Here is a 25,238-nt window from a genome sequence, read left to right as displayed (position 1 = left end):
CCCGTCACAGGATAGCTGGTCTCTGTGGCTAGACTGAGCCCAGTGCCCCAGACTGGAGTCTAATCCAGCTAATTAAAGATGGCTGTGCTACACCTGGGTCTATAAAGGGCTGATAGGAGGCAGCTGAGAGGAGGGCTGAGCTAAACTAAGTCTGGGTAGCAAAGGCTAAGTCCCGTGGGGAGGGCTTAGAGAAACCACCCTGGGACTGTTGCCCCCAGGAGGGAGCAGAGCTGGCTGAGGTGAGGAACTGCCACAGCTGGAGTGTCAGAGACCCCTGGGAGGGGTGGCCCTGAAGCCTGGGGACCCGGTCCTGGCTTAGGGCTGCTCTCTGGTTGGTTGTTTAACCTTTGCTGTAAAGGACTAAACCTCGGTGACTGGGTGTGGCAGCACATGTTTGGAGCTGGGTTGCAGTGGTGGCCAATCTCAGTGACACCTCCCTTCAGCTCCCAGAGTGGGCTGGAAGGAACTTGCAGCCAAATGGCTTCCTGTGGTGAAGCGTGGAATGGGTCACGTGCTGGATCCAGGGCTTCCTCTCTGCAGCTGACCTGGGGATCTGCTTGCAGGGAGAGCTTCAGAGCTGCCCCACCAGAACAGTGCAGGGGTCTAGCTAATCCCATTTCCCGGATCTGAGAGCGGCCAATACCAGCACCTCTTGGCAAGTCCCCCCCACCCCAGGCATGGTGCTCTAGTTTGGCTCAACAGGAGACCTGGCCCCCAAACCTGGCTGGAAGAGCCAGGAGGAGGGTGGGGGTTAGCATCCCAGGCGCAGAAACATTCTGGAGGGGGGAGTGATCTATTTTTTTTCTGCCTCCACAATATGCCCTTTGTACCTGGAGAGTGTGTGAGGTGGGGCAGCCTGGGCCCCCTTCTCTTCTGGCCTGACTCCCTCAACACCTGGAAGTGGGGGCCTGGAGCTGGGCTGGGCAGGGAAGGGGCAGCCCGGCAGATCTGTGTCATTTTGGGCTGGTGGGAGGGCTGTCTCCCCTGGGGGAGAGGGTGGGTCTGCTGCCAGATATACCTACAACAGCAGCGGGAACTGGGCAGGCAGCTGCTTTGAATGCCTGGGGCTGGGGAGCGGTGATATCTTGCAGCCACAGTTTCCCTGACAGGTCCACTTCCTCGGTCTGCTGTGCATCTCTGGGGCCAAGGCGAATGCCTGCCCCACCGGTTGCCCCCAGCCCTGCCACTGCCCCAGCCCCTTCTACACCCTGGGCTCCTTGGTGCACACTCCCTGCTCCCCATTCAAGGTGAGCAGCTGCTGTCTCTGCCCCACAGGCATATGTATATTAAACCGGCAAAGCAGCCTCTGGCCGCTACCAAACACTAAGCTGCCTTGATATTACTTAGGATGACCAGATGTCCCAATTTTATAGGGACAGGCCTGATATTGGGGCTTTTGTCTTATATAGGCGCCTACTTACCCCCCCTCCCCCGGTCCTGATTTTTCACACTTGCTGTCTGGTCACCCTAATGCTACTGAACCCTGTGAGCAGCTGGTCGAGCTCCCCTAACATTAATTACATGAAATTTAACTACAGAATAGCTATCAGCCCTTTGCAGTACTAGCCAGAGGGGCAACCGGCAAACAGGCCCCGCTGGATCTCCTGGTCCCCTCAGGGTGGGGTGGAGGTTTTTGAACTAATTATTTCATGTGTTAATTGACTGTTTGTGCTTGGGAGGCGTGCGGTAAGGAACGGCACCCAAGACTGAGATTCTCTTTCGTGGGCCGGCTCCAAAGCCCAGTGAAGTCAAGGGGAATCTTTCCAATTGTCTGCCCTGGGCTGGGTAGAGGCAGGGCAGGTTTCCACAAACAGCAGTCCCTGTCGCTGATGTAGCTCTGGCCTGGTCTGGCCTGCTTTCCCAAGGAGGAGAAATGGCTCCGTCTCCAGACCTGGGTCAGTCCTAGGCCGCTCCTGAGCAGTGGAGATCCCGTGTCCTGGACGACTGCAGAAGTCCTGCTGTTGGGATGTGGTGAGGATGGAATGGGGAATTTGGGCTGAGCAGGCCTGGGAAATTGCCAGACCCATGGTCCCTGGGAGCCTGGCTCTATCAGAGACCTGAACCAACTGCTTCAGAGGAAGGTGCAAGAAAAGAGAACCCCTAGTGCCTGAATATGGAATAACCTGCCTATCAGAGAAACTGCTTCCTAACCCCGGGCTGTAGGGGTTGGATTATGCCCGGAGACACGGAGATGTATATCTCTTCTAAAGCATTTGCACCCTGCCTATTGTAACTCTGGGTAACAGCGTGTGGCTGCGCCGCAAATATGGCAAGAGCATACAGTAGATCTGGATCCAAATATTGCAGAGGAAGGATGGTCCGGTGGTTAGGGCACTTGCCTGCAACTCAGGAGACCCATCTGGTACCCACAGTTACGTTAGACAGAATACAGCATCCTGCCCATGTGAGAACATTCTCAATCCCCTGGTGCTTTGCATAAGAGTTAGGGTTGTTAACTCCAATGTCCTATCCTCATTCCAACATGCTTCCCTCTGACCCTGCTTCAGTTTCAAGTTATGTGCTCATCTTTGCTGCTTGTCCTATAGGGACAATGTGGGCTGTTAAACAGCTGTTGTGATCTACCCCAGAAGTGGCTGCATTTCAGCAGAGGGTTCAGAGATCCCGAGTCCAAGTCCTGGATTTGTGAGGCTTGCTCCATCCATGTTTGTAAAGTGCTTGGAGATCACCAAATGAACGGTTCCATAGCAAAGCAAAGCTTAGCATTATTGAAATTCCATTTGCATTAATTGTTGTTTCCCTTGGGCTCTGGAATTAATTCCTTTTTTCTCCCGGACTGTCTCACAGGCTCTGAAAGGCTCCAAGAAGTTGAACCTGTCGGTGCATTCGGTTGGGCGGATCCCTGGGGGCTATGTCACCAATCACATTTACACCTGGGTGGATCCCCAGGGGCGGAGCGCATCCCCACCCATGGGCCTGCCCCAGCACCAGAGCAGCTCCCTGCGGAAGGATGGTGAGAAGAGGAGTCACCTTCAGCTTCTGCAAGAGGGGGATGAGAAAAAGGTGAGCAAGAGGGAGAAATTCAAGCCCTGGGGCCTCATCTCCTCTTGCCATAGAAGTTCAAGCCCCCTCCACTCTGCCATTCCATCTTCCATCATCGGTTCTTACCAGAGCAAGGGCTGGCCCTTTGCTTCTGGTCCTGTGCCATTGCCCTGCACCGTGCATAGTGCAGAATGCTTCCAAAGTGTTTTGCATTCACTTTGCAGTGGTGCAAATAACTACAGAAGTGGGCAGGGCAGTGGAGAAGAGGACCCCCAGCTCTCTGATCCGTTCCCCAAATTCACAACTTTGTTCTCTTGACTCTCCGTGTGATGCCCAGAAAACACCCCTCTGTGATTTTGTGTCTAGATTTTAGCTTCAGCTTCTCGGTCCCTGTAATGGCAGAATCACGTAGAACTGAATGGAAATGAAGCCAGCAAGGCCCTGACAAAATATAACTGGGTTCAATAGAACTGAATAGAAAATGAGGCCCTTCTTATAGGCTTTTAGAATCAAAGGCTGTTTTGAACATCAAAGAGCCAACACCTTTCCTGAACTGAGATGGAAACAAGGCTCTTTCAGATGCAAATAGGACTGTCAGTGGCACTTGCAGCTGGGAAGCTGCTGATCAGACCAGACACTGTTTCTGTGATGTTTCCCAGGCTGACCATTAACTTTGATGTCAATAACAAATCTGATTTGATATGAAAAAATCCACGCTGGCCCCTCTTCTGGTGGTTTGGGGCATGGTTCTTCTGATGGTTGTATAGCAAAAGGACTTATTGCTGCTTTCCCTCCATCTCAGATCATTTTTGTTTTCTTTCACCATTTAATTTTGGGCCAAATGCTGAAACCTTGGGGGGTAGGGGGGCTTCAGTGGGAGTCTTGCCTGCATAAAGGCTGGAAAAAGCCTGAGTTAGAACATCAGGATATTTCTCTCCAAATATAGTGCCTTTCATCTGCTTTTCTTCTCTGTCAAGGGATCTGGGTTTAGGACCCTGTGGAGAGAGGCAGGGTTATTTGGCTGACTCACATGACAGCCAGATATGGGGAGGCTCATTAGCTCCTACCCAGGGTCATGGCTCTTACAGGGAATTGGGGACAAACATAGAAGGTCTAGGAATAAGCCAAGCAAAGACTTGTAACTTATACTTAACCATAATTCCCAAGAAGGGGTGAATTTTGGACACCACCTTGTATGCATGCATGTGAGTTGAGAGAGCAGGGGAGGAGGGGAAATTGACTTATTCCAAACGTCCTTTCCTTTCCTCTCTCATACCTTCATATTTTTCCTCTTTCTCTCACTTAATCCTACTTCTTCTTCTCTTACCCTTTTTGCTCCTCCACTTCTCTTCCTCTCTTGTCCATCTCCCAGACATTACTCAAAATGGAAAGCTTAGGAGTCAGGACTTGGTGGGGGAAAAGTGTATCGACCCAGCTTGGCTTTGCCTTAATTTTCTTTATTTTATTTTTTTGACACCAGAAAAAATAATGTATTTAGTGGCTGAGATTTGAAATAATGCTCTGTGCTTCCATAGCTCCTTACAGATAAAGGTCTCAAAGCACTTTACGAGCCAGAAACCTCACGGCTCCCCCTCTGAAGTAGGTATTCTATCCACTTTGCCGATGGGGAAACAGAGGCACAGCGAGATGGAGTGGCTTGCTCAAGGACTCGCAGCAACTGGTCCAACTACTGTTGACTTTAATGGCAGTTGGATCAGGCCCCTAGCAAAGCTGGGAACAGAGACAGGCATCCTGGGTCCCAGTCTTCTGCCCTAGTCACTGGACAGCGCTCCCTCTTGAAACGAGAAATGTTTTAAAGGAAGCCAATGTTGGATGCATTTGTGCAGAACTGCCTGGTCCCAGGGGAGTCAGATGTTTCCTCTCCATCCTTCTGATTCTCTGGAGACGTGTAAGCCGTGTCCCTCTCTAGAGTAGTGGTCTCCAAAGTGGGGTGTGCGCAAGAGGATCCTTCAGGGTGCGTGGCAGGAGGAGCGCCACCGGAGCAGCGCCGCTTCAGCAGTTCGGGCGGGAGTCCGGGCGGCTTTTTTTGCTTGGGGCGGCAAAAATGGTAAAGCCGGCCCTGCGGCGCGGCGGGGGGTGTGCTCAAAAAAATTTCATTGATAGGGGTGCGCGATCAAAAAAGTTGGGAGCCCACTGCTCTAGAGTGTTAGGCCAACTGCGGATGGATGAACCTGCTAGAGCCTGGGCTAAGAAGATCTTAAGCGCATTAAGATCCAGAGGTCCCAGCTTTGATCCCCATTAACACCGACCCACCCAGGGGCATTGGCGTTACCCATGGAAGAAAGCTGGTGAAGCACTGCTATCTTCAGTTTGCTGGGACTGTGGTGCTCAGACACGACAATGATGTTGAGGGACATGTATGTGGCTGGACAGACATACAGATGAGTATCTTTCTATTAGACAGAACTGCCTATCCATCTACTGTATCTATCGATGTCAGTGCCTGAGGGACCCATTCACCAGTGGAAGCATCACTTGTGGAGCAATTCTAAGGCTATGTTTACATCGCAAATAAAACCCATGGAGCTTTGTCTCATAGCCTGGGTCAACTGACGGGGGCTGTAGGGCTAAAAAGAGCAGTGCAGATGTTCCAGACCCTGGGCTGCAGCTGGAGTGAGAACCCAATGGCTGGGGGAGGGTGTCTCTGCGACCAGGCCCCAGCCCAAAGGGGAACATCTACAGGGCTATTTTCAGTCCCACAAGCCTGAGGCAATTGACCCAGGCTCTGAGACTCAGTGCTGGTTAGGCCTTAACGTGCCTCTAACCACTCAGGCTGAGGCTTCTCCTCAATGGCTTTAACAGTTCCTGGCTCCTTGACTGCTCACCCAAGAGGCTGTTAGCGTGGCCTGATGTGAGAAGAGGCTCCTGTGAGCTCACACCTCTCCTGGCGGTCAGGTAGAAAAATCTGTGAAGGGACAAGATGTTTTGCTTTACTGACGAAATATTCCGTCCGGCCCCAAGGGAGAAGGGGGCCATTATTTTCACATAAGAAGAAGAGAAAACCAGCCATCGTGGAGGGAGATTGGTTCGGTCGGGTCCCTCCTCCCCGCTTTGTGTCACCTTCCTGTGGATCCAGGGGGCTGGCAGGGGCTCTTTGAAGCTGGAGCCTGGAAGTGTTTCTCATGCATGTCACTCTCCTCTTGCCTTTCATTTCTTCTTCTTCTTCTTCCTTTTGTATGAACACAAAATGCTCAGAAGGCCAGAGCCCTCCGCGCCTGCTGTCTCTGAGCCTGGCCCGCTGCTGTGCGAGGCTACAGGCTAAAAGTGCCAAAGGAAGGGGGTGCGCTCCTGTTAGCTGGGCTCCCTTTCCCTCAAAGCTCTCCCGATTTTCAGCGCCTGCCTCGCAAGACAACCCTTAATGCTCTTTAGCAGCAATATGCAGAGCATGGTACGTCTCTTACTCTGTCCTGTGAGCGAAGCAGAAAAATCCGCTCCTGAAGCCTCATCAGTATGTGGAGCGGAAGAAAGCCATGGGCCGCTGCACACTTTATTTTATTCAGTGCTGCCCGGCAGGCTGATTACCGAGCGGTGCCTGGCTCTGCCGGGTAATGACTGACGACGGCGCGATCAGGATCAATAGCCACGGCTGGGAGCGAAGAGGAGTGCGACCGTACAAGAGAATTAGGGGAGGCTGTTCTGGAGATATTTGTCCAAGGGTGCACTTAAGGGGTGAATTATCAGTCATTTTGCCCTGGTTTAGCATGCACCACAGAGCCCTCAAAACATGCCCCGGTTCACAGGACCGGATCCCAAAAGGTACTAGGCACCCGTAACTCCCAGCTATTTCAACAGGAGCCACTGGATCCTCGGGATCAGGGCCTAACCCAGGCCGTGCCTCTGTTTTTCATACTGCCGTTATGACTGCGGTTATCCTGCTTACAAATGTCAGGGAAATGCACCATGTCCCTGGATAGCTCAGTGCTGCCAGGCAGGAGTGACAGACGCCCAGGGTGGTGTCTGATGTCTAGCCAGCTTTAAAATCCTTGGAAAGGGTGGGCAATCTTCCCCCGCCTCCCCAGCTTCCATTTCTAATTAGCCTGGATGTCTGGGAATAAATACTCAGACGTCTTGAATGAGTGGCATTTGAAAGAGAAGAACCGTTCAGAGATCGGAATTCAGCCCTAGAGCTGGCGACAGATGCGACGCAAAACAGAAGGTTAACTGGAGAGGGAGGGGATGTAGCTAAATATAGCAGTGATGCTCCTGTCGTTTTCTGTTCTTGCAAGGTTAAACTCAAGGTCCAAGCAGGCATCGCACACCTGTCAGGGTAGAAATGTTCCCAGCCAGCGTTCTTCCCTGGCACTGCTGTTCTGTGTGCCGGGCAGCAAGGTGTCTGTAGCATTGTTTAACAAGCTCGCTTATCTGTAGATGAAAGCGTTCATTATAAGGAAGGCTTGACATGGAAACGGCTGCTATTGGGAGGAGGGGATGTGGGAGCAGTGTAACCAATCTGGGGAGAGGTAGGAGTGTGTGTGTGTGAGAGAGAGAGAGAGGGTCAAAAGTATGGAGAAGGATGGTTTTGTGGGTGCGTGTGCCCACATTTGTGCGAATTATGTTGCAGTCAGACAGGCAAGAAACTGAACTTTAGAGAAGCTGTATGATACATTGAACATCTGCCCTCAACTTCCCAAAAAGAAAAGATAAGTGATGGTTCCGGACAAAAAACAAAAGGAAGAAAGACCAAGTGGACACATCATTTATGGAGGATGCAGGGGGCAGGCTGCTAGTACATACCTGACAGCAAGAATATTATGAGGGTCTGCTTAATGATGAGAACCCTTCATAGGCTACACCCCCATTGTGTGAACCAGCAATCCTGGCTTTTCATGAGCGGTAGGCGGCAGAGGTCAAGGCTGCATTGCTGAAGATGGCACTCAGAAAAGCAGCAAGTCCAGACAAAGTCCCAGCAGAAACTATCAAAGCCTTGAAAGAGTTTGGTATATGCTGGCTCATGTGAGTCCTGTGCATAGTCTGAAAAGAGAAGAAAATCCCAAGCGAATGGAGAAAGTCCATACTGGTACCAACAGACAAACAAAAAGGTGGTATATACAACCGTTCAAAGTACCGAGAAATTAAAGTTCTGTCCTACTGCATGAAACAGAATCATAGTTGCGTTTGCCAAACAGCAGAGCCCATTTTAGGAAGGAGTAGTTTGGTTTTAGGAAAGGAAAAGGGACAATAGATGGTACGTTCATTGCTAGATAGTTGGTGGCAAACTGGAGGGGAACACTGAGCACAGTTGCTTTTTCCTGAACGCGGAGAAAGCCTTAGACAAAGTACATAAGTGACTGCTAGCGCCTCTGCTATGATTCTATAGGGCACTGGAGGACCTGCTCCAGATGGTGTTTGATTTGTAGGGCGGTTCCATGGCAAAGGTGCAGATGCCCTTCGGTGTAATAGAGGGTTTTGTGGTGAAGGTTGATCTCCACCAGGGATCAGCACTTAGTCCATTACTATTCAGAATTGTGATGGACTTCATAAGTGAGCAAATACAAATAGAAAATGGTATGAAGTTGATCTGTGCAGACAATATTGAGCTGACCGCTGATAGCGAGGGAGAATTGGTCCAGGCAATTGATCTCTGGAACAGGGAACTAAAAACGAAGGCCTCAAAGGGAGTAAAGAAAAGACTGAAGTCATATGAGTGACTTGTGCAAAACCAAGACAGATGAATATCAGCGCTAAGGGCTGTTGCCTAAATCAGATCTCTGCATTTCGGTACCTTTGGGCTGGTTAGCAGCAAATGGAGACCTTTATCAGAGAACTGCAAGCAAGGCTGCTGAGTGTAGGGGAAGTCTGGGTCAAGATAAGTGGAGTGATTTATTATAAGCAGATGCCCAGACTTAAGGGGCACTGGACAAAACCATGGCAAGACCAGCGCCTCTATACAGATCAGAGACTTGAGTGACCAAAGAGAGGCACTTGAGAAGACCTGAAGTCATTGAAATGAGATGTTGGAGGGCAGTGAGAGGGGTGACTTTGCTGGACTATACATGGTATAATGTCACCAGGAGTGAGATCAAGGTCTGCAGGAGAGAGAAGCTGCAAGAGAGGAAGTTGAAGTGGCATGGGCACATATGAAGAATGGAAGAAGGACATCCTGTTAAGGAAGCAATTGAGACTAGAGTTTGTGGACAAAGAACAAGAAAGCGGTGGATAGATGGGAGGATGGAGTGGATATGCAACGGGTGCTGGATGGGAAGCCTGGAAAAGAATGATCTGGAGACCTGACCTCAGTTAGCTGGGGAAAAGGGGGAAGAAGAAGCTGTAAGCCTTGATATGCCCCATAGGCCAGATCTTCTAAAGAGCTCAACCCATCAGGTACACGTTGGGTGTGGAACTCGTCTGAAGATCTGGCCCCAGGTCCTTCTGACAAGGGCTGCTTTGGCTGCACTAGATCATTGTTTTGTCCCTTTTGCTGCATGCTACAGGGATCTGGATTCATGATTTCTAACTCTAGATCATACGCATCATCTTGAGCGGATGGCTAAACGTTCCCAGCAAGGTCTTGCCTTAGCAGAAGTCACCCTGACCGCATGCTTTCAGCATCTCCCATGGCAAGAAATCGTGGGCCTAGCAGTTTAAACAAAGCTCTACCCCAATGGTCAAGCTGTCCTGCAGTGGCTCAAAAGCATGAGTACCAACCTCAGGGCAGACTGTGAAACAGGGCACAAACCCCAAATTGGTTGAGAGTTCTGTGCTTAGATTTCACCAACCAAGTATCCAGTGTCAACTTCTTAGGCGCTATAAGATGGAGTCAGACAGTCTCCAATCTCTCTTGTCACCTTGGGAAGCTTGCCTTTGTGATAGACAGACCCCTAACACAAATCAGAATATTATTCAAGTTACTCCCAGTCCAAAAGGACCAGTCACTTACCCCAGGTCAATTGCCCCTTAGATCTCACACCAACCACGGTTTTTGTAGTTTATTATAGGAGTGGACCTCTAGCTAAAGAGTTATGAACTAGGAAAAGGAAATCAAAGTTATTTACAAGGTTAAAGCAGGTAAACACACACACACACACACACACACACACACACACACACACACACACACACACACACACACACACAAATGAGTTAGTCATAAGTTTCAAAAGGTAATAGAAGTTTCTATAATGAGCAAGCTCTGCACAGGGGATCTTTTGTTATGCTTAGTCATCCTTGTCCCCTCAAAGTCCTAACAGCATGAAAGATACAGTTCCTTCTTGTTCGGGCTTTTTATTACTTCTTGCTTCTGCTTTGAGCTACAAATTCAGCTGTTGGGTGGCGGAGGAGGATTGGGTTTTCAATGAGAAATCAAAAGTTTGAGAGGAAAGCAGGCATTTTCACAAAAAATCATTCCACTGCGCTTTTTTTTTTTTTTTTTTTTTTTACAAGCCCTAATAATGTCCAAAACACTAATGCTTACAATAGTGTCATTACTAGAGGCAATCAAGTGTGCAGAATTTTAGTTAGATTCATTTTTAATTTTTTTTTCAGTTCTTCCTTTCACCTGTTTTTCTCAGATCTGAATTTTGCCAATCCAAACGTACTGTGCATTCGATTAGATACAAAGTGGATGGGCCTGATCCTCTGCTCCCGTATGCTGGTGTAAATCAGTAATAACCTTGTTAAAGTCAGTAGAGTTATCCTAGTATAAATGAGAGGAGAATGGAACTTTGTGTCTTTTTAAACTTTATTTTTATTGTATTCTAGCAGTAATGTCATCAAGATAACATCAGCAATATGAAACTTTTAAAAATTGGAACACAGTCACATATAGAATTGATCTAGTATAGAATAAGTCCTGCCTGCAAATGCTTTTCTAAAAGATATTGAATCCATCTCCCGGTAATTGCATAAACCAAACAACCAAAAATCTCACCAGTATTGACTTAAGACTAATTCCTTATTGAAGATGCTGTGATGGCGTTTTCATTGTCTCCATCCTTGCTTGGGAGAAGAAGAAAGTTGCAGTGTTAACTATGGATTTGATCCTGCAAACACCTAGGGCTTGTCTAAGCATACAGTGCTGCAGCATGTCTGGTGAAGATGCTCTTTACCGGGCGTAGGCAAACTACGACCCGTGGGCCAAATCAAGCCAGCCAGTGAGCTCCCGCTGGGGCGTGGAGTCTGGGGCTCGGCGGCACTCCAGGCAGGGTGCCGGGTCGGGGGCCGCACCATGCAGCTCCTAGAAGCAGCCGCATGGCCCCGCTCTGAAAGTCGGGGGCCGCTCCACATGTAGGAGCCGGAGAAAGGACGTGCTACTGCTTCCGGGAGCCGCTTGAGGTAAGCGCCGCTCGGCGCCTGCACCCCTGAGCCTCTCCCTATGCTTCAGCTGTGATTTCCCCTCCCGCTCTCCAAACCCCTCAATCCCATCCCAGAGCACCCTCCTGCACCCCAAACCTCTCATCCCCAGCCCCACCCCAGAGCCCACACACCCAGCTGGAACCTACACCCCTTCCTCCTCCAGCCCCTGATCCTCCTCCTGCCCTCTGAACCCCTCGGTCCCAGCCCAGAACCCCCTCTTACACCCCAAACCTCTCATCCCCAGCCCCACCCCAGAGCCCGCATCCCCCCCACCAGAGCCTGTACTCCTTCCCACACCCCAACCCCAACCCCAATTTTGTGAGCATTCATGGCCTGCCATGCAATTTCTATTCCCCCATGTGGCCCTCAGGCCACAAAGTTTGCCCACCCCTGTCCTATGCTGATGGGAGAGAGCTCTCCTGGCGACATAAAACCCCCTCCGTGAGAGGCGGTCGCCATATCAGCAGGAGAAGCTCCCCAGGCCTCATGGCACGGTTCCCACTGGTGCTTATGCCGGTGTAGCATATGTCACTTGGGGGTGGCTTATTCACACCCCTGGGTGCCACCATAAGCTGTCGTGTAGACCTAGCCTTAGACATACTTAATTTTACACATGGGAGTAGCCCCACTGAACTCAACTGGGGCTTCTCAGGCATGTAAGGAGCCTACATCTGTATATATTGTTGCAACGAGGATAGTACAATTCACAACGATTCTGTGTCCCTGTAATATCGAGCCATAGTGTAGTTTGTCACTCAGCGCCATAGCCCCCAGCGCTGGGGGACCATCTAGGTCATGGCCAGACCCTTTTGCTGGGCCAAACGCTGCAACCTTATGTGCCTGGTCACAACACCACTCACTCAGATTTGGAGGGGGTGGGTGTTGGGGCTTATCAGCTTGGGGGGTTCAGGCTGCTAATGGGGGGGGCACCGGGAAGAGGAGGGTCAGGCAGAGGTAAATCTATCCCCCCCACGCTAAATGGCAGCTGTGTAGGCCCTGAATTTATAGTTCGCAACAGAGCTGGCTAAAAAAGGGTGGGGGCGGGGGGAGGATGTAGCATAAATTTCATCAAAATATTTCCTTTTGTGTCAAAATTTGGTGACAATTTTAATAAATCTTTGACCCGGTCTATTTAGCTTAGTGGGAGTGTTTTGTTTTGAGAGTGTACAGAGCTTAAACTTCTCTGATGGTTACCGATAAAAACACATCTGCACACACCTTTCCACCCTAACAATAACACAACACTGACGCCTCCTTCTGTCCCAACCAAGAAGAGGAAATTAATAAAAATCTTAAAACCTACCCCGACAAGCGTTTGGACCTCCAAAAGGGAAAAGTGCCAGAGACTCCATGAATTCCACTCACTAGGGCCTCTGTTATTTCTGTTAATTTTACATGGAAGACACGGAGATACCCGGGTGGCTGTTATAAAACCTGAAGATAGATCAAACCAATTCTACCCAACTGCCCCAAACCATGTGAGTGGAACTAAAATTAAAGCTGATGCAAATAATTCAGGGACAGATTTTGTTCCCTGCCTGCTGTCTGCCTTCCCAGCTGTGCACAGGGGCCGACAGCGTGTTGCAAAGGGGCCCTGGCTAGCTGCAGTTCAGAGGATGTGCTGGGGGTGGGAGTGGGACAGGGGAGTGTCTGTAGCACACATGACTATGGAGACTTTTGTACTACTTCAGACTGCAGGGCAGGCCCAGGAAGGCTGCTGTAAAAGAGCACCGGGGGCTGCTCTAATCTATGCAGGGCTGTTTTGGCCCCTGAAGCAGTGCAGAATCTGAAGAAAGCAGGAGTGGAACAATTTGTGCAGTGGGGGTACTGAGCGCCATTGAACCAAACTGTAAACCCCGTATATGATGAAAACCACTTAAAGCCAGTGCTTGCGGCAGCACCCCCAGTTCAAGGACCTATGGAAGGCCGGTGATTGACAGCCACCTGCCCCATCCCGGACTCGGCCTTCTGTGAAGAGCCTCAACCTTTTTCGCTCCTTAAGGGGTCTGATCCAGCTCCCATATAATTCAGTGGCAAAAGTCCCATTTATTTCAATGGTGAAGGATCAAGCCCTAAGAACTGTGAGGTTCCTGCATAAAATCTACATCTTTTCTGGCAAAGCGTCTGACTCCTTATCTCAAAGCCAGTCGCTTTTATCCCTGTATTTCATTCTTCATTTAGTACAGTAAGTACTAAAGTGTAATAACCCTGTCTCCAATGTTCAGGTCCTGGAGCATTTTCTAAGCCCTCCTCCTTTCTGCCTGGCTACTGATCCCAAATCAGAGAAGAAATAGATCTCCTCCTGTATATACTTGATTCCTTTTCATTTCTTGGCTATAGCATGGATCTGCCTTTTGTCAAGAAGTCAGGCACTCGAAATGTGATTATTTTCTTTTGTCCCTCACTGCCAGTTGATGCTCTCCTTGGCAGCCTGCAGTTTAATATAAATTGGGTCGTCTTCAGCGTTTAGCTGAGAGCCTTCGGTATTAGTTGATTAAGAAATGCAATTAAGTCCTCGCCATCCTAGCCTTCTGTGACTGCCAGCGGCTGTGTATATTTTTAAGCCGTGCTTGGGGGTTTTTACGCCGTAGTTCAGGCTCGTGATGTAGGGGAGAGGGCTTTGTATTCTTTAATTGCCAGTGTCCTGAGTTTAGTTATTTTCACTCCTTGATCCTTAAGGCACCAACTCAGCAAGGTACTTCAGCAGGTGCCAAACTTTAAGCACATGAAACGTGTGGTTGATTACATTAACCTTTCTTTGACCTTGTCTTCTCTAAATACTTAGCAGCATGTATATTAAAAACAACCCCTCCCACTCCCCCCCCAAAAAAAATCCAGGACCCTATCAAAATGGCAGCAGGTATTACAGGCACCCAAGGTTTCCTATGAATGTGTGACTAGCTGGGAGGTACGCAACAGTCTCAGACCATGGGGATTTGTCACCCCCTATAGTTGTTTGCCGGTATTGTTACGAGCCTATTCTTTTCCCTGCACCATTGTTTCATTCTGGGCTGCATTGTTTTAGCTCTTTGTTCTCACTCTGGATCTTCTGGGAAAGGGGTGGGGGGTGTGGTCTTAGTGCATGTTTAAAACAAATTAAAAAAATTAACTGCACCGAAACAAGAGACACCACTGGATGCACTTCTCCCCCAGGGGAGAGGGTGGGCAAATAAGCACATAACAGATGTTAGTCTTGTTGCTTAATGGACTGTTGGAAAGCACTCGGATACTGTGTGATGAGCGCGATATAAGAACAGTATAGAATTGATTCATCTAACTATGCTGAGTTAGTTTTGTTTTTCATTTTCCCATTCTGTGACTTTCAAAGTTGGAGGAGATTTGAAAAGTTAGTGAGGGAAAAAGAAGAAAGAAAAGAGAGGAAAAATGTGTGTGGGAAGGGAAACCTAAATATAATTCAGTTTATTGCAGTCACTGGCCAATAAATAAATGGGAAAGAAGAAAAAGGATGAAAAAAAATCAGATATTTTTCAGTTTTAGAAAACAGCACCCAACAAAATTCAATTCAAAACAAATGAAACAGGGGGAAAAAATCTCCCATCAAAAATCAGTTTTATTGGTCCCAAACAGCATTTTTTCCACCAAGCCAAAATCCCATTTTTGACTAGAAAAAAATTTTGGTTGAAAAATGTTGTCCCGCTCTCCTGTCTAACATGTAGGGCAGCGGGCCTGCTACAAGTCTTCCATGACTATGTAACCCTAGAATTGATTTCAGGACCTTGTGTCCCTAAAAGCAATGAAGGGGTTAAAACCCAATGAATTTAAACATTTTGGAGGCATGGGTAAGAAGAGGCCCTAGCTAGTTTCTTCTATATGACTATCTAGCCTTCACAGCTGTAGCCACTCCATGGAACTCAGAGAGCATGAATGAATTGGCTAGGAAGCCTTCCTCTCATTCTTTCTCATCTACCCTGATAAGGCTAATGATGTCCATGCTACAGTGTGAAGTCAGCTTAGCAGCCCTCTCCCCTCTCTTTCTACAAGCCAGCAGTGATAAAAGGGAACAACAGGTGAGGAAATACAAGGCTGGGGTGGATATGGAGCAGTTTCTGCAGAGTCCCATTAATATGCACCGTGGTATTATCTGATTGGCTGCTGGCAGTCCCGTAAAAACTTGAATGGGACATTCGCAGGCCTGCAACGCAGCTGTAAAATCAGGTTATAAAAATGAGAACTGCCCTTGGATCCAGCTTATAAAATGCAATGAATAGTCCTCAGTTGGAATTTTGCCCTGCTGCCAAGACACCAATTGACGGTTCACTGTGACGCTGGCAGACCAGGTGCCAGCTCATGCCAAGGCTCTTGTGCCTCACTGAACACTGACTAATGCATAGCTGGAAACATCTGGCTCACCTGTGTGTTAGTGTTGTTAAAACAGCTGTTAAGTTTATGAGTGTGTTTCGTGTTTGGACTTTATGAAATGCTTGTGAGTTGCTGCCTGCATTAATCTCACTTATATATCTGCATCCCATGTTATAAAGCAAGATTTAAGTATTTGCTTTGTAACTATAAACGTGTTTGCTATAAAACTGGAAACTCACACAGTCCGGGGAGAAGCATTACCAAATGTGAAATACTAGTTTACCAGAAGAGGTGTCATCTCCTGCCCAACAAAAGAAGGCCTATAGACACCAGGCAAACCATTGTGGAACTTCAGTGGACAACATACTTTCTTGATTGTTTTCCTCACACCCATGAAGAAGGCACATGCACAAATGCTTGTCCCATCACAGCTTCAACTCTGGGGGAAGGGAATAAAAATCCCAGAAGGCACTGGACTGCTGTGCTGCGTGGAATTTGGAGAGGGCAATATTTCTAAGCATAAGCAAGGGATCACAAGCTTCTTAGTTTGAGTTAGCCCTACAGGACATATAGAGCTTACCCATTACAGCAGCTTCTATTACTTTTTGGAACCTAAGACTAATTTGTGTGCATACGTTTACCTGCTTTAACCATGTAAATAAATCTATTTCTTTTTCTTAATAAATCCTTAGAGAGTTTAATATAGGATTGGCTACAAGCATTGTCTTTGGTGAGAGATCTGAGGTACAACTGACCTGGGCTATGTGACTGCTCCTTTGGGACTGCTAGTAACCTTAATATTATTGTGATTTTTGGTGTGAGGGACCATCTATCACAAAGCCAGCTTGCCGGAGAGACCAGATAGACTGGCATACCCAAGGTGACTGTCAGTGACTCCATGTGAAGGCTGTTATAATGCTTGAGGAGCTCACACCTGATACTTGATGGTTGAAATCTAATGATAGAACGCACAACCAGTTTGGGGTTTGTGCCCTGGTTTGTCACACTCTGCCTTGAGGTTGGAACCCACGTTTGTGAGCCACTCCAGACAGCTTGATGGTTGGCATGTGGGGTTTTTTTTTTTTCTCCTAAGTCCCCTCTGGAGCTGAACTGGCTTCACTGGGTGATGATGTGATCTGTAATGAGCCACCAGGGGTGATGCAGAAGACAGAGTGAGGGCCAGTGTATGGGCTTCCCACTTCTTCCGTGTCACCTACAAGAAACTAGCTAAGTCCTCCTCTTATATCCTTGGGCTGGGATTTTCAAAGAGCCTGTGGGAGTTGGGTGCTCAAACACGTGTATAAGAACATATATAGAATGGAATCAATTGAGTGCCTAACTCCCTTAGGCTTTTTAGAAAATCCCAGCCTTCATTGATTTCTCTTAGGAGTGAGCTAAGCTGAGTTCAGAACCCCTGTCTTGGATTGTTTGCTCTCAAGGGAAGGGACAGTGTCTGGAAAGTATCCAGCGCACTGCAGGCACTGTTGCTACCTAAACAATGACAAGAATTCCACTTTGCTCTCCCTTCCTCTGGCCTTGTCTACCTTTCAGATGCTTTGCCAGCAGAGCCCCCAGTGCAGACACCACATATACCATTGGAAGGCGTTTTTCTGCCCACAGAGTGACACTACTTCCCAGAATGGCATACGCTATGCTGACTGACGCACTCTTTTGTCACTATAGCTGCATTTACACTGGGGGGTTTGCCTGCATAGCCTTGTCGGGTAGGGAGTGTGGTTTTCTCACACCCCGTCTGACACATCTATGTCAACAAACCTTTGTAGCGGAGACCTGGCCTCCTGTCTTCTACTAAACCCAGTCTTCCAACCGCACTTAGGGCTTGTCTACATGGGAACAAAACACTCAGGAAACTAAACTGATTTAAGGCCACTTTCATTCTGAATGAGGGTATCCATACAAGGGTTTGATGTGGCTTTACTAACCCATTTTAAAATCACAGGTTTAGTTAATTTGGATTAGCTTTCCTGATTGTCCCCATGTAGACAAACTTTTAGAGCAGAATGTTCAGGGAAATATTAAGGGTGACTATCGGGGAGGCTATGGGAAAACAGGGTATAACGGTAAACTCTGTAAAAGCAGCTCCACGGTCTAGAGTGTCTGCCTCCGTCAGGGGAAAATTGTCAGCCCTACGTTTGCCTGATAATGGTGCTGCCAGATGTCTGTGGAAAGTAATTAACACCTGTCTGTTGCAGCATGTGTGCCAGCTGTCGCTGGGCAGGGTGGCGTCTGTGTTTGTATTATTCATTAGTGAGAACAACACACAGGTCCAGGGGGTTCCTGAAGCCCTTGAGCAAACACAGAGTTAACTCCCGTGTGCTGTCTCACACAGGTGTACACACTAGAGCACCATTACCAGGCCAGGGCCCAGAAGGCATACAGCACCTGTAAGCCAGATTTGAAAAGCTCCACACACCAGGTACCTGTTGGCACTTTTGACAGTCTGGCTCTAACTGTGAGCCTTTGGAAAATCTGGCCCTATACAAATTCCTGGCAGACTTGAAATACATTGAGGGGGCTCAAGGTGGGCACCCAAAATTGCCTGGGGAGGGAGGACTGTGGGAGAACTGGGAATAGAGCCCCAACCCCCATCTCGCCGTCCTGTGATTTAGAAATAAGAGCATTGCTTGCACCCTTTGAAATCAGAGTAGCAGCCGTGTTAGTCTGTATCCGCAAAAAGAAGAACAGGAGGACTTGTGGCACCTTAGTTAGTCTCTAAGGTGCCACAAGTCCTCCTGTTCTTCCCTTTGAAATCAGTGGAAGCTTTGCCTAAGTGAGAATTGGGGAGTTGATTTTCTTCTCCTACCCCAATCCCTTTTTCCTTAGTAAAATCATTGCAATTGCCCTCCCGGTTCCAGGAGGAGCAGCGGCAGATTGCTGCTGTTAGGACCGGTGGTTCCCCCCTCGGATTTCTCAGCATGCTCTGTAATTCCCCTCCCTAATATGCAGGACAGACGTTTGTATGGGAGAAAGGAAGAGATTACTTCCTGCATAATTCATCTCTGCCTCCCTCTGCTTTGAAGCCACAGCCTCTGCTGTGCAGATCAGTACCTGTTTCACTAACAGCGGTGCGGGATGTTGCAGGGAGCTCTGATCCAAAGGCCTTCCCCACCTTTCTGAGGATCTCTTTTCATCCTGCTGTGCCTTTATTGTGTCATTCTGGAAGAAGAGGTCACCTGGAGCCCCTTTGTAGCTACTGCTCCTGTCTGACTCCTGGGCTATGTGCTAGCATAAAGGGGAGAGAGAACGCTCAGTCAAGTTCATAACCCATATAAAAGTGTGTAACTCATTTGTAATCTCATGTTTACATAAGAACATGGGCAGTGGGACAGATCCTCTGCTGTTGTGAACTGGCCCAGCTCCATCAAAGTCAGTGGAGCTACACAGATTTCTGCCAGCTGAGGCTCCGGCTCAGAAAGCGTCTCTAGAACAAGCGAATGTGAGAGCAAGGACTCTTGGGTTCTCTTCCCAGTTTTATCCCTGACTCTGTGTGTGACCTAGGGTGACCAGATGTCCTGATTTTATAGGGACAGTCCCGATTTTTGGGTCTTTTTCTTATATTGGATCCTATTACCCCCCACCCCCTGTCTCGATTTTTCACACTTGCTGTCTGGTCACCCTAGTGTGACCTTGGACAAGTTACACCTTTTCTTTGTGTCTCAGCTTCCCCCTTGATACATTGGGGGTAACAATAATCATTGCCTACCTCACAGGGGGGTTAATTAGTAAGTGTCAAGTGCTGGGAGAGCTATGAAGGTGAGGTGATATCATTTATTAGTTAGGAGGGTGTTGCGGGGGGGAGTTGGAGTGGGGAGACAAAGGCTGTTTGACCCACCCTGCCAGTCTTGTGTGTGTCTCAAGGATTTGTGTTTCGGTAGCACCAATCGAGGAGGTTCTCCCTTGCCCTAAGGCGTTGCACAAACACATAGTTAGAGACAGGCCCTGCTCCAAAGAGCTCAAATGCAACTGAAAAGTCAGACTCGCTCTCCTTGCTTTACAAGTGGGGAACTGAAGCACCAAGAGATTGAATGACTTGCCCTGGGTTTTCGTAGCAAAGCTGGGAATTGAACCCACATCTTCTGCGTCTAGTCATGGGCCTCAATCACGAGGCTACCTACGTCTCTAGGTTTTTGCTTTTTTGTTTACTTGATTCCCTTAGTCTCCTCCCCCAAAAACACATGTAGCCATCTTGTGATCTCTTCCCTGCTCTTTCCTTGAGTCGCTTCATGGAGGTAGCTCCTAAGAGGTGGTGTTACCCTTTGGATGCAGCACTTCTGCATTTCTTTCCCTATTTACTCCTCACCCCCTAATGTTTACATCATGGTCCCTAAGTTCTGAACTCTTTCCCAGTGTATGGGAGCAGGTATCCATGTAAATCCTGCTTTCGCTCATTTTGAAAATCTACTCTGAGGTCTCCAAAGAGCCTGCCTCTGCCTTTCTGCATAACTTGGGTCCCGGGCCATGCAGACTGGGCTGCCCCTCATCCCATGCAGAGTTCTTGGCCAGTCCAGGGCTTTTAGATTCTTCAGAGCTAGCTTTTGCTCTGATCTCCCCTATACCCTCACCAGGGCGAATCGTATCCTGCCTGTGGCACAGCAAAAGGACATGCCAGAGGTGTCTGAGTAGCAGAGAGGCAGTCCTGTTTCAGGTACTCTTCCAACAGTTTCTCACTCCATTTGCACATCTTCCTACTCTGCTTCTGTGGGCTGCGTTAGGACAGATGGTCACAGCCATGTGCCCCTTTGTGTGCATAGTGACGTGTGTCCGGCGAGACCTGGATCTGAGCCGTCAACAGGGTGGACAGTGTCTCCAGGGGAAGTCTGGGAAAGTATAACAGCTGCTCGGTCTAGCCCTGGCGGCCTTTGATTTTAAACCCATTGTGCAAGGTGCTGTACAAACAGTGAATAAAAAGACAGACTTACCTGAAAATAGCTTCTAATCAGCACTATCTTCTATTTCCCTTGCTGCTGTCATTTGCTCTGGATTAGACTTTTGTACTCCAGTCTTACCTCTTGTGTCTTAACCAATCACTATATCTCCCCTTCTTGGGTAGCAGTCAGCACTCCTGTGTGATTGGACCTAAGAGGCTCTGGCAATAAAAATTAGAGTGTTAGGAGGTACAGGGGATAAAATAGAACTCCAAGAGAGAAAAGTATGCCTCTATGCGGATTTACCTTTATTCATCAGCAAACCCCTTCAGACTATCCCCCACATATTCAACAAACTATTGAATTGGTTGGGGAAATCGCAGGGTATCGATGGCTTGGCACAAGTCGGAGGCGCTCGGTATCTCTAGAAGGGTGCATGATGCCACCCTCTTGGGTAACACTTTTTGCTGGCAGCAGGTGCAAGTCAGGTACTTGGGAGTCCTCTTTCCTGGGAACATAAAAGAAATAGGCAAAATGCATCTCAATCCTTTGATCACACAGCTGGTTTTGGAAATTGTAGCCCCGCTCCCACTAGCATCCGTCCTAAACTCATTCTTCTCCTGTTTCCCCGAGGAGAAATCCATCACAGTTGTGGCCGCAAGGAAAGCCAGGTATCTGGTTGCTTCTAAGTTTAGATGTCCTCCTTTATTACATTCAGCCTTCAGTTTGGAGTAACGGGAACATTTTAATGGCCCATCGACCTGTTCTGGGCTGGATTACGAATGGGATCTTGAGCACATAACTGAACATGATTCCTTTGTGCCTTTTCCTCTCCTTAGGGAGAAATGTTGGCAGGAAACAGGAACAAGAGTTCTCCGGTTCCCTTACCCACATTCAGTGGAATCAGGTTTGTTCCGACATGCAGCTTTGCTCCCTAGATTTGGGGTTCAGATTGATCCAGCAGAGGAATATGGTCTGGACTCCGTAGCGACTTTTCAGATCTAGAGCAGCCGGGTCTGACACATGCTAGTGCTGCAATGTGGCCGGCACTAACTGATACCACATGCTATGGAATTGCCCTGCAATCTGTTTTTTCTGGACAGAGGCAACTATTTGGGCCTATTGCTTTCTTTTCACTGAACAGCAGGCTGGCCATTCCCTCCTAGGCCTACCCAATCCACCTTGGAAACTGAAATCCTTCGAAAAAACTTGGGGTGGGTAGACCTCTGATCAGAGAAGCCAAACATCTAATTCTGCCATGGTGGAAGTCCAAAGTGCACCCAACTGTTGAAGAATGGTGCTGTGACTTGGCGAGCCTGGTGGCAAAGGAACAAATAGCATTTTGCAATAGAAACAAGCAAGATACGTTTACGGATAAATAGCCCCGGTTTTTGGAAGTATTGGCATGATCAACTTGCTTCTTGAGTAATTCTTTTATTGTTGTGCTGCCCAAGACCCTAATTCCCTTCCATCTCTCAATTTATCCCTTCCCTCTTTCCTCCCTCCTCTCTGCCATATCGTTCCTCTCCTAGCCTCTTTCACTTACCTTTCAGGCTTTTCTTTTGATCCTTTTCTTTCTCTTCTGCTTCCCTTTCTCTGAAAGGGAATCATTCTGGTGATCAGTTTATGATCTTACTTTACAGAGAACCCCAACCCAGGGCTGAATAACAAAATGACCATTGCTACATAATTGTGCAGGCAAATTTCTTTAGCCAGTCAAAGATTGTTTTTGTTATAATTACTCTTTGCCCTTAATAATGAAGTAGTTTGGGTCTTACCTAGGCTGTTGTGAAGTCTGATATCGATTCTCTGCTCCAGGTTGGAGAGACCTTTCTTCTTTTTGCTATTTTTATTTGTCATGATCACACATACAAACATGGCAAGGGCCCACAACCAATACTTCAGCTGTTTCCCTTGCCATCCTGCTCTCCCCGAGGACTCCGCTAGCGTGGCAGGAAAGTCGGCAAAAAACTAGAATGACTCACTTCCCTGCCTTGCAATGCAGCAGGCAGCCAGGTGGGGCGCTACAGAGCTGCTGTAGCAGGGAAGGGACAGCCACTGCTAAGATTGTGGCTGCAACACACCAGAAACATTCGGGGGCTGCCGCGGAGATGGCTGGAGGCGGCTAGGGAGGCGTTCCCCCCTCTCTCCTCCTCATAGCAAAGGGGCTGATTCATACCCTGTACAAGGAGCACATTTTCAGTTCATAATCAGCTAGATTCTCCGATTCGTACACGCTGTCTTCTAAACACCATCTCCCTCGAGCCATGACGTAGGGCCTAGATGGCCAGCGGTTGAACACCATGTTGTCCAAGACGTGGGGTAGGGCCAGTGCCTCTTCCCTGCACCTGTAAAGTACTGGGCATGTCTGCAGGACTCCGTAAATACCAGCTCTCCCTCTCCACAGGTGAACCTGGTGCTGAACGAAGGGAAGTCCTTGGGCCTCATGATCCGAGGAGGAGCAGAATATGCGCTGGGCATTTACATCACCGGGGTGGATAAGGGCTCGGAAGCGGAAAGCACCGGCCTGAAGGTGAGAGGCGAGCGCGGAAGTGGGGGGAGGTTTGGGGCTCAGCTGGGAGCTGGGAATGCATTTAGAGAGCAGGATCTCCAGCTGATGTGAGTGTCCGTACTCATGCTGCCGACACAGTAACCCAGCCACTGCACTGGGCCTCTAGGAGTCCACCTCAGCAATCCCCCTAGCGCTGGGCATTGCTCCTACTGAACGGATGAATGGTTACAGACTGATTTTTTTTACACTGGGCTGTTAAAAACAGTCTGGAAGAGCTGCCACGGGGTGTGTGTGTGTGTGTGTGTGTGTGCGTGTGCGCAGGGCCACTGTACACAATGGATGCAGCCCCTCTGAAGCAGGCGGCACCTGCCGTTCTGCACTAGTGCACTGCCCGTGGCGACCCATGCAACCTTGTTTCCCATCCGAATGGAAGTCTCTCCACCAGGAGCTAGGCTGGTGTCTGGAGGGGAAAGCAAGTGTCACTCTCCCGTCTCCCCGTGCTGCAAGAGAAGAGACTTTTTTCTATTAAAGTGACTGGGCTTGGTGTCCCCCCCGGTGCATCTTTCTCATTCCGACCTGATCAGAGAAACCTGTCGTTGCTAGCCACTTGGAGCTGCAGTTTTGAACTCCTTCTAGAGTGACCAGATGTCCCGTTTTTAAAGGGACAGTCCTGTTTTTTGGGACTTTTTCTTATATAGGTGCCTATGACCCCCCACCCCCTGTCCCGTTTTTTCACAGTTGTTATCTGGTCACCCTAACTCCTTCCTCTCAGTACGTCCTTGTGAGACTGCATTAGCTGCAGTGATGCGGGGCTGGGGAGCCTGCACTCACAGTAGCAGCAGCCGGCACGACACTATGTCTGTGTTGGTTTCCTTCCGCTTCAGTGACCTTCGCAAGAATAATCTCCATTAGCGGTCGGCACCGTAGGTGGCAAATGCAGGGCTGAGCCTGTGCGCGGCTGCAGGCAGCCTAAATTGATGCGACTTGCCTCTGCTTCTGGCCACTTCCGCATCGCCGTATTCAATTCCTGCTGTTAGGACCAACTAGGCTGACCAGACAGCAAGTGTCAAAAATCGGGACAGGAGGTGGGGGGTAATAGGTGCCTATGTGAGAAAAAGACCCAAAAATCGGGACTGTCCCTATAAAAGCGGAACGTCTGGTCACCCTAGGACCAATGCCTGCTTCCAGGTTGTCTCCGAGATACAAGAACTCCGAGGATCTGCTACAGCACCTCCCATGGCATTCTCTCTGCAGCTGGGTTGCCCTCGTGCCCAGGGTTCGGTGCACGGTCACTGCTGAGGTGGCATAAGGCAAGGCCCTTTTTCTGCTTGGTTCAAGGGACTCCCTGAGCCCAGTCCTTAGCCAGGAGAGAGGTCTCGGCAAGGGAAATGCAGGAGTTCAGCGGATGGCTCAGGCTTTGGTGGCAGATGCAATAGACAATGATTTAATATCAGACAGGAAAATTGTAAAGGAGTTGTAAAGAGATTCATTGGACTCTGGAATAGTCCTTGGCTCCTCTGATTGGGAGCGTGTTTCAGAAGCAGGTTTTACAGGCTGTAATTTCTGGCTGTGCTGCTCAAAATAACCCAGTTCTGTTTGGCCTTTCTCGAAATGGCCCATCTCAGGGTCGCAACTTTGTGGTCTTCATCTCCATTTCTGTGCGATTCAGCAGTGACTGAGGGTAAGGTGTTGTGGGGGGAATTAATAGACGGTGCCTATTGCTTCAGTGTAGGACTGGTGGATAACAAACTCCTTGTGATCAGCTGTTTATGTTCCCTCAAGACATTGACAAAGGCCTGGATTATCAGGGATCGAGGTGTAATCCACCTTGATCCCACTTCCCCTGTGATGGGCTGGCAAATTACTCCCAGTACCCCACTGCTGCTAAACTTTCTGCAGCGGAGCGCTCATGCCACGTCCCGGCACTGCCCTTTTGACACTACTGCGGCATGTGCTAAATTGCCTGAGATTGGAGGCTGGAGAGGAAGGATGGGCCAAAGGTTAGGGGGCTCCTCTGGGATTTGGGTGATCCAGGTTCAATTCCTGCTCTGCTATAGACTTCCTGTGTGACCTTGGGCAAGTCATTCAACTAGTTGGTGCCTTAGTTTCCCATCTGTACAATGGGGATGATCACACTGCCCTGCCTCACAGGGTATTGTGCAGATAAACCCATTAAAGATTGTGAGGTGCTCCATTAATGCCGTGTT

General features: G+C 48.8%; 1 protein-coding gene across 2 annotated transcripts in view; it reads left to right on the top strand.

Annotated features, from left to right (window-relative positions):
• Window positions 1-25,238, top strand: part of WHRN (whirlin) — a 102,772-nt gene that overhangs the window by 24,064 nt on the left and 53,470 nt on the right. For both annotated transcript variants that reach the window (XM_042859688.2, XM_065571963.1), the window contains exons 2-3: window positions 2,806-3,021; window positions 22,927-23,052. In XM_042859688.2, the coding sequence (XP_042715622.2) occupies window positions 2,806-3,021; window positions 22,927-23,052 (342 nt within the window). The remainder of the gene's footprint in view (window positions 1-2,805; window positions 3,022-22,926; window positions 23,053-25,238) is intronic.

Source organism: Chrysemys picta, chromosome 18, assembly GCF_011386835.1.
Source record: "Chrysemys picta bellii isolate R12L10 chromosome 18, ASM1138683v2, whole genome shotgun sequence".
In the NCBI taxonomy this organism is placed as follows: domain Eukaryota; kingdom Metazoa; phylum Chordata; order Testudines; family Emydidae; genus Chrysemys; species Chrysemys picta.
The sequence above is the reverse complement of the archived record's forward strand: the minus strand, read 5'-3'. Positions and strand labels throughout refer to the sequence as shown.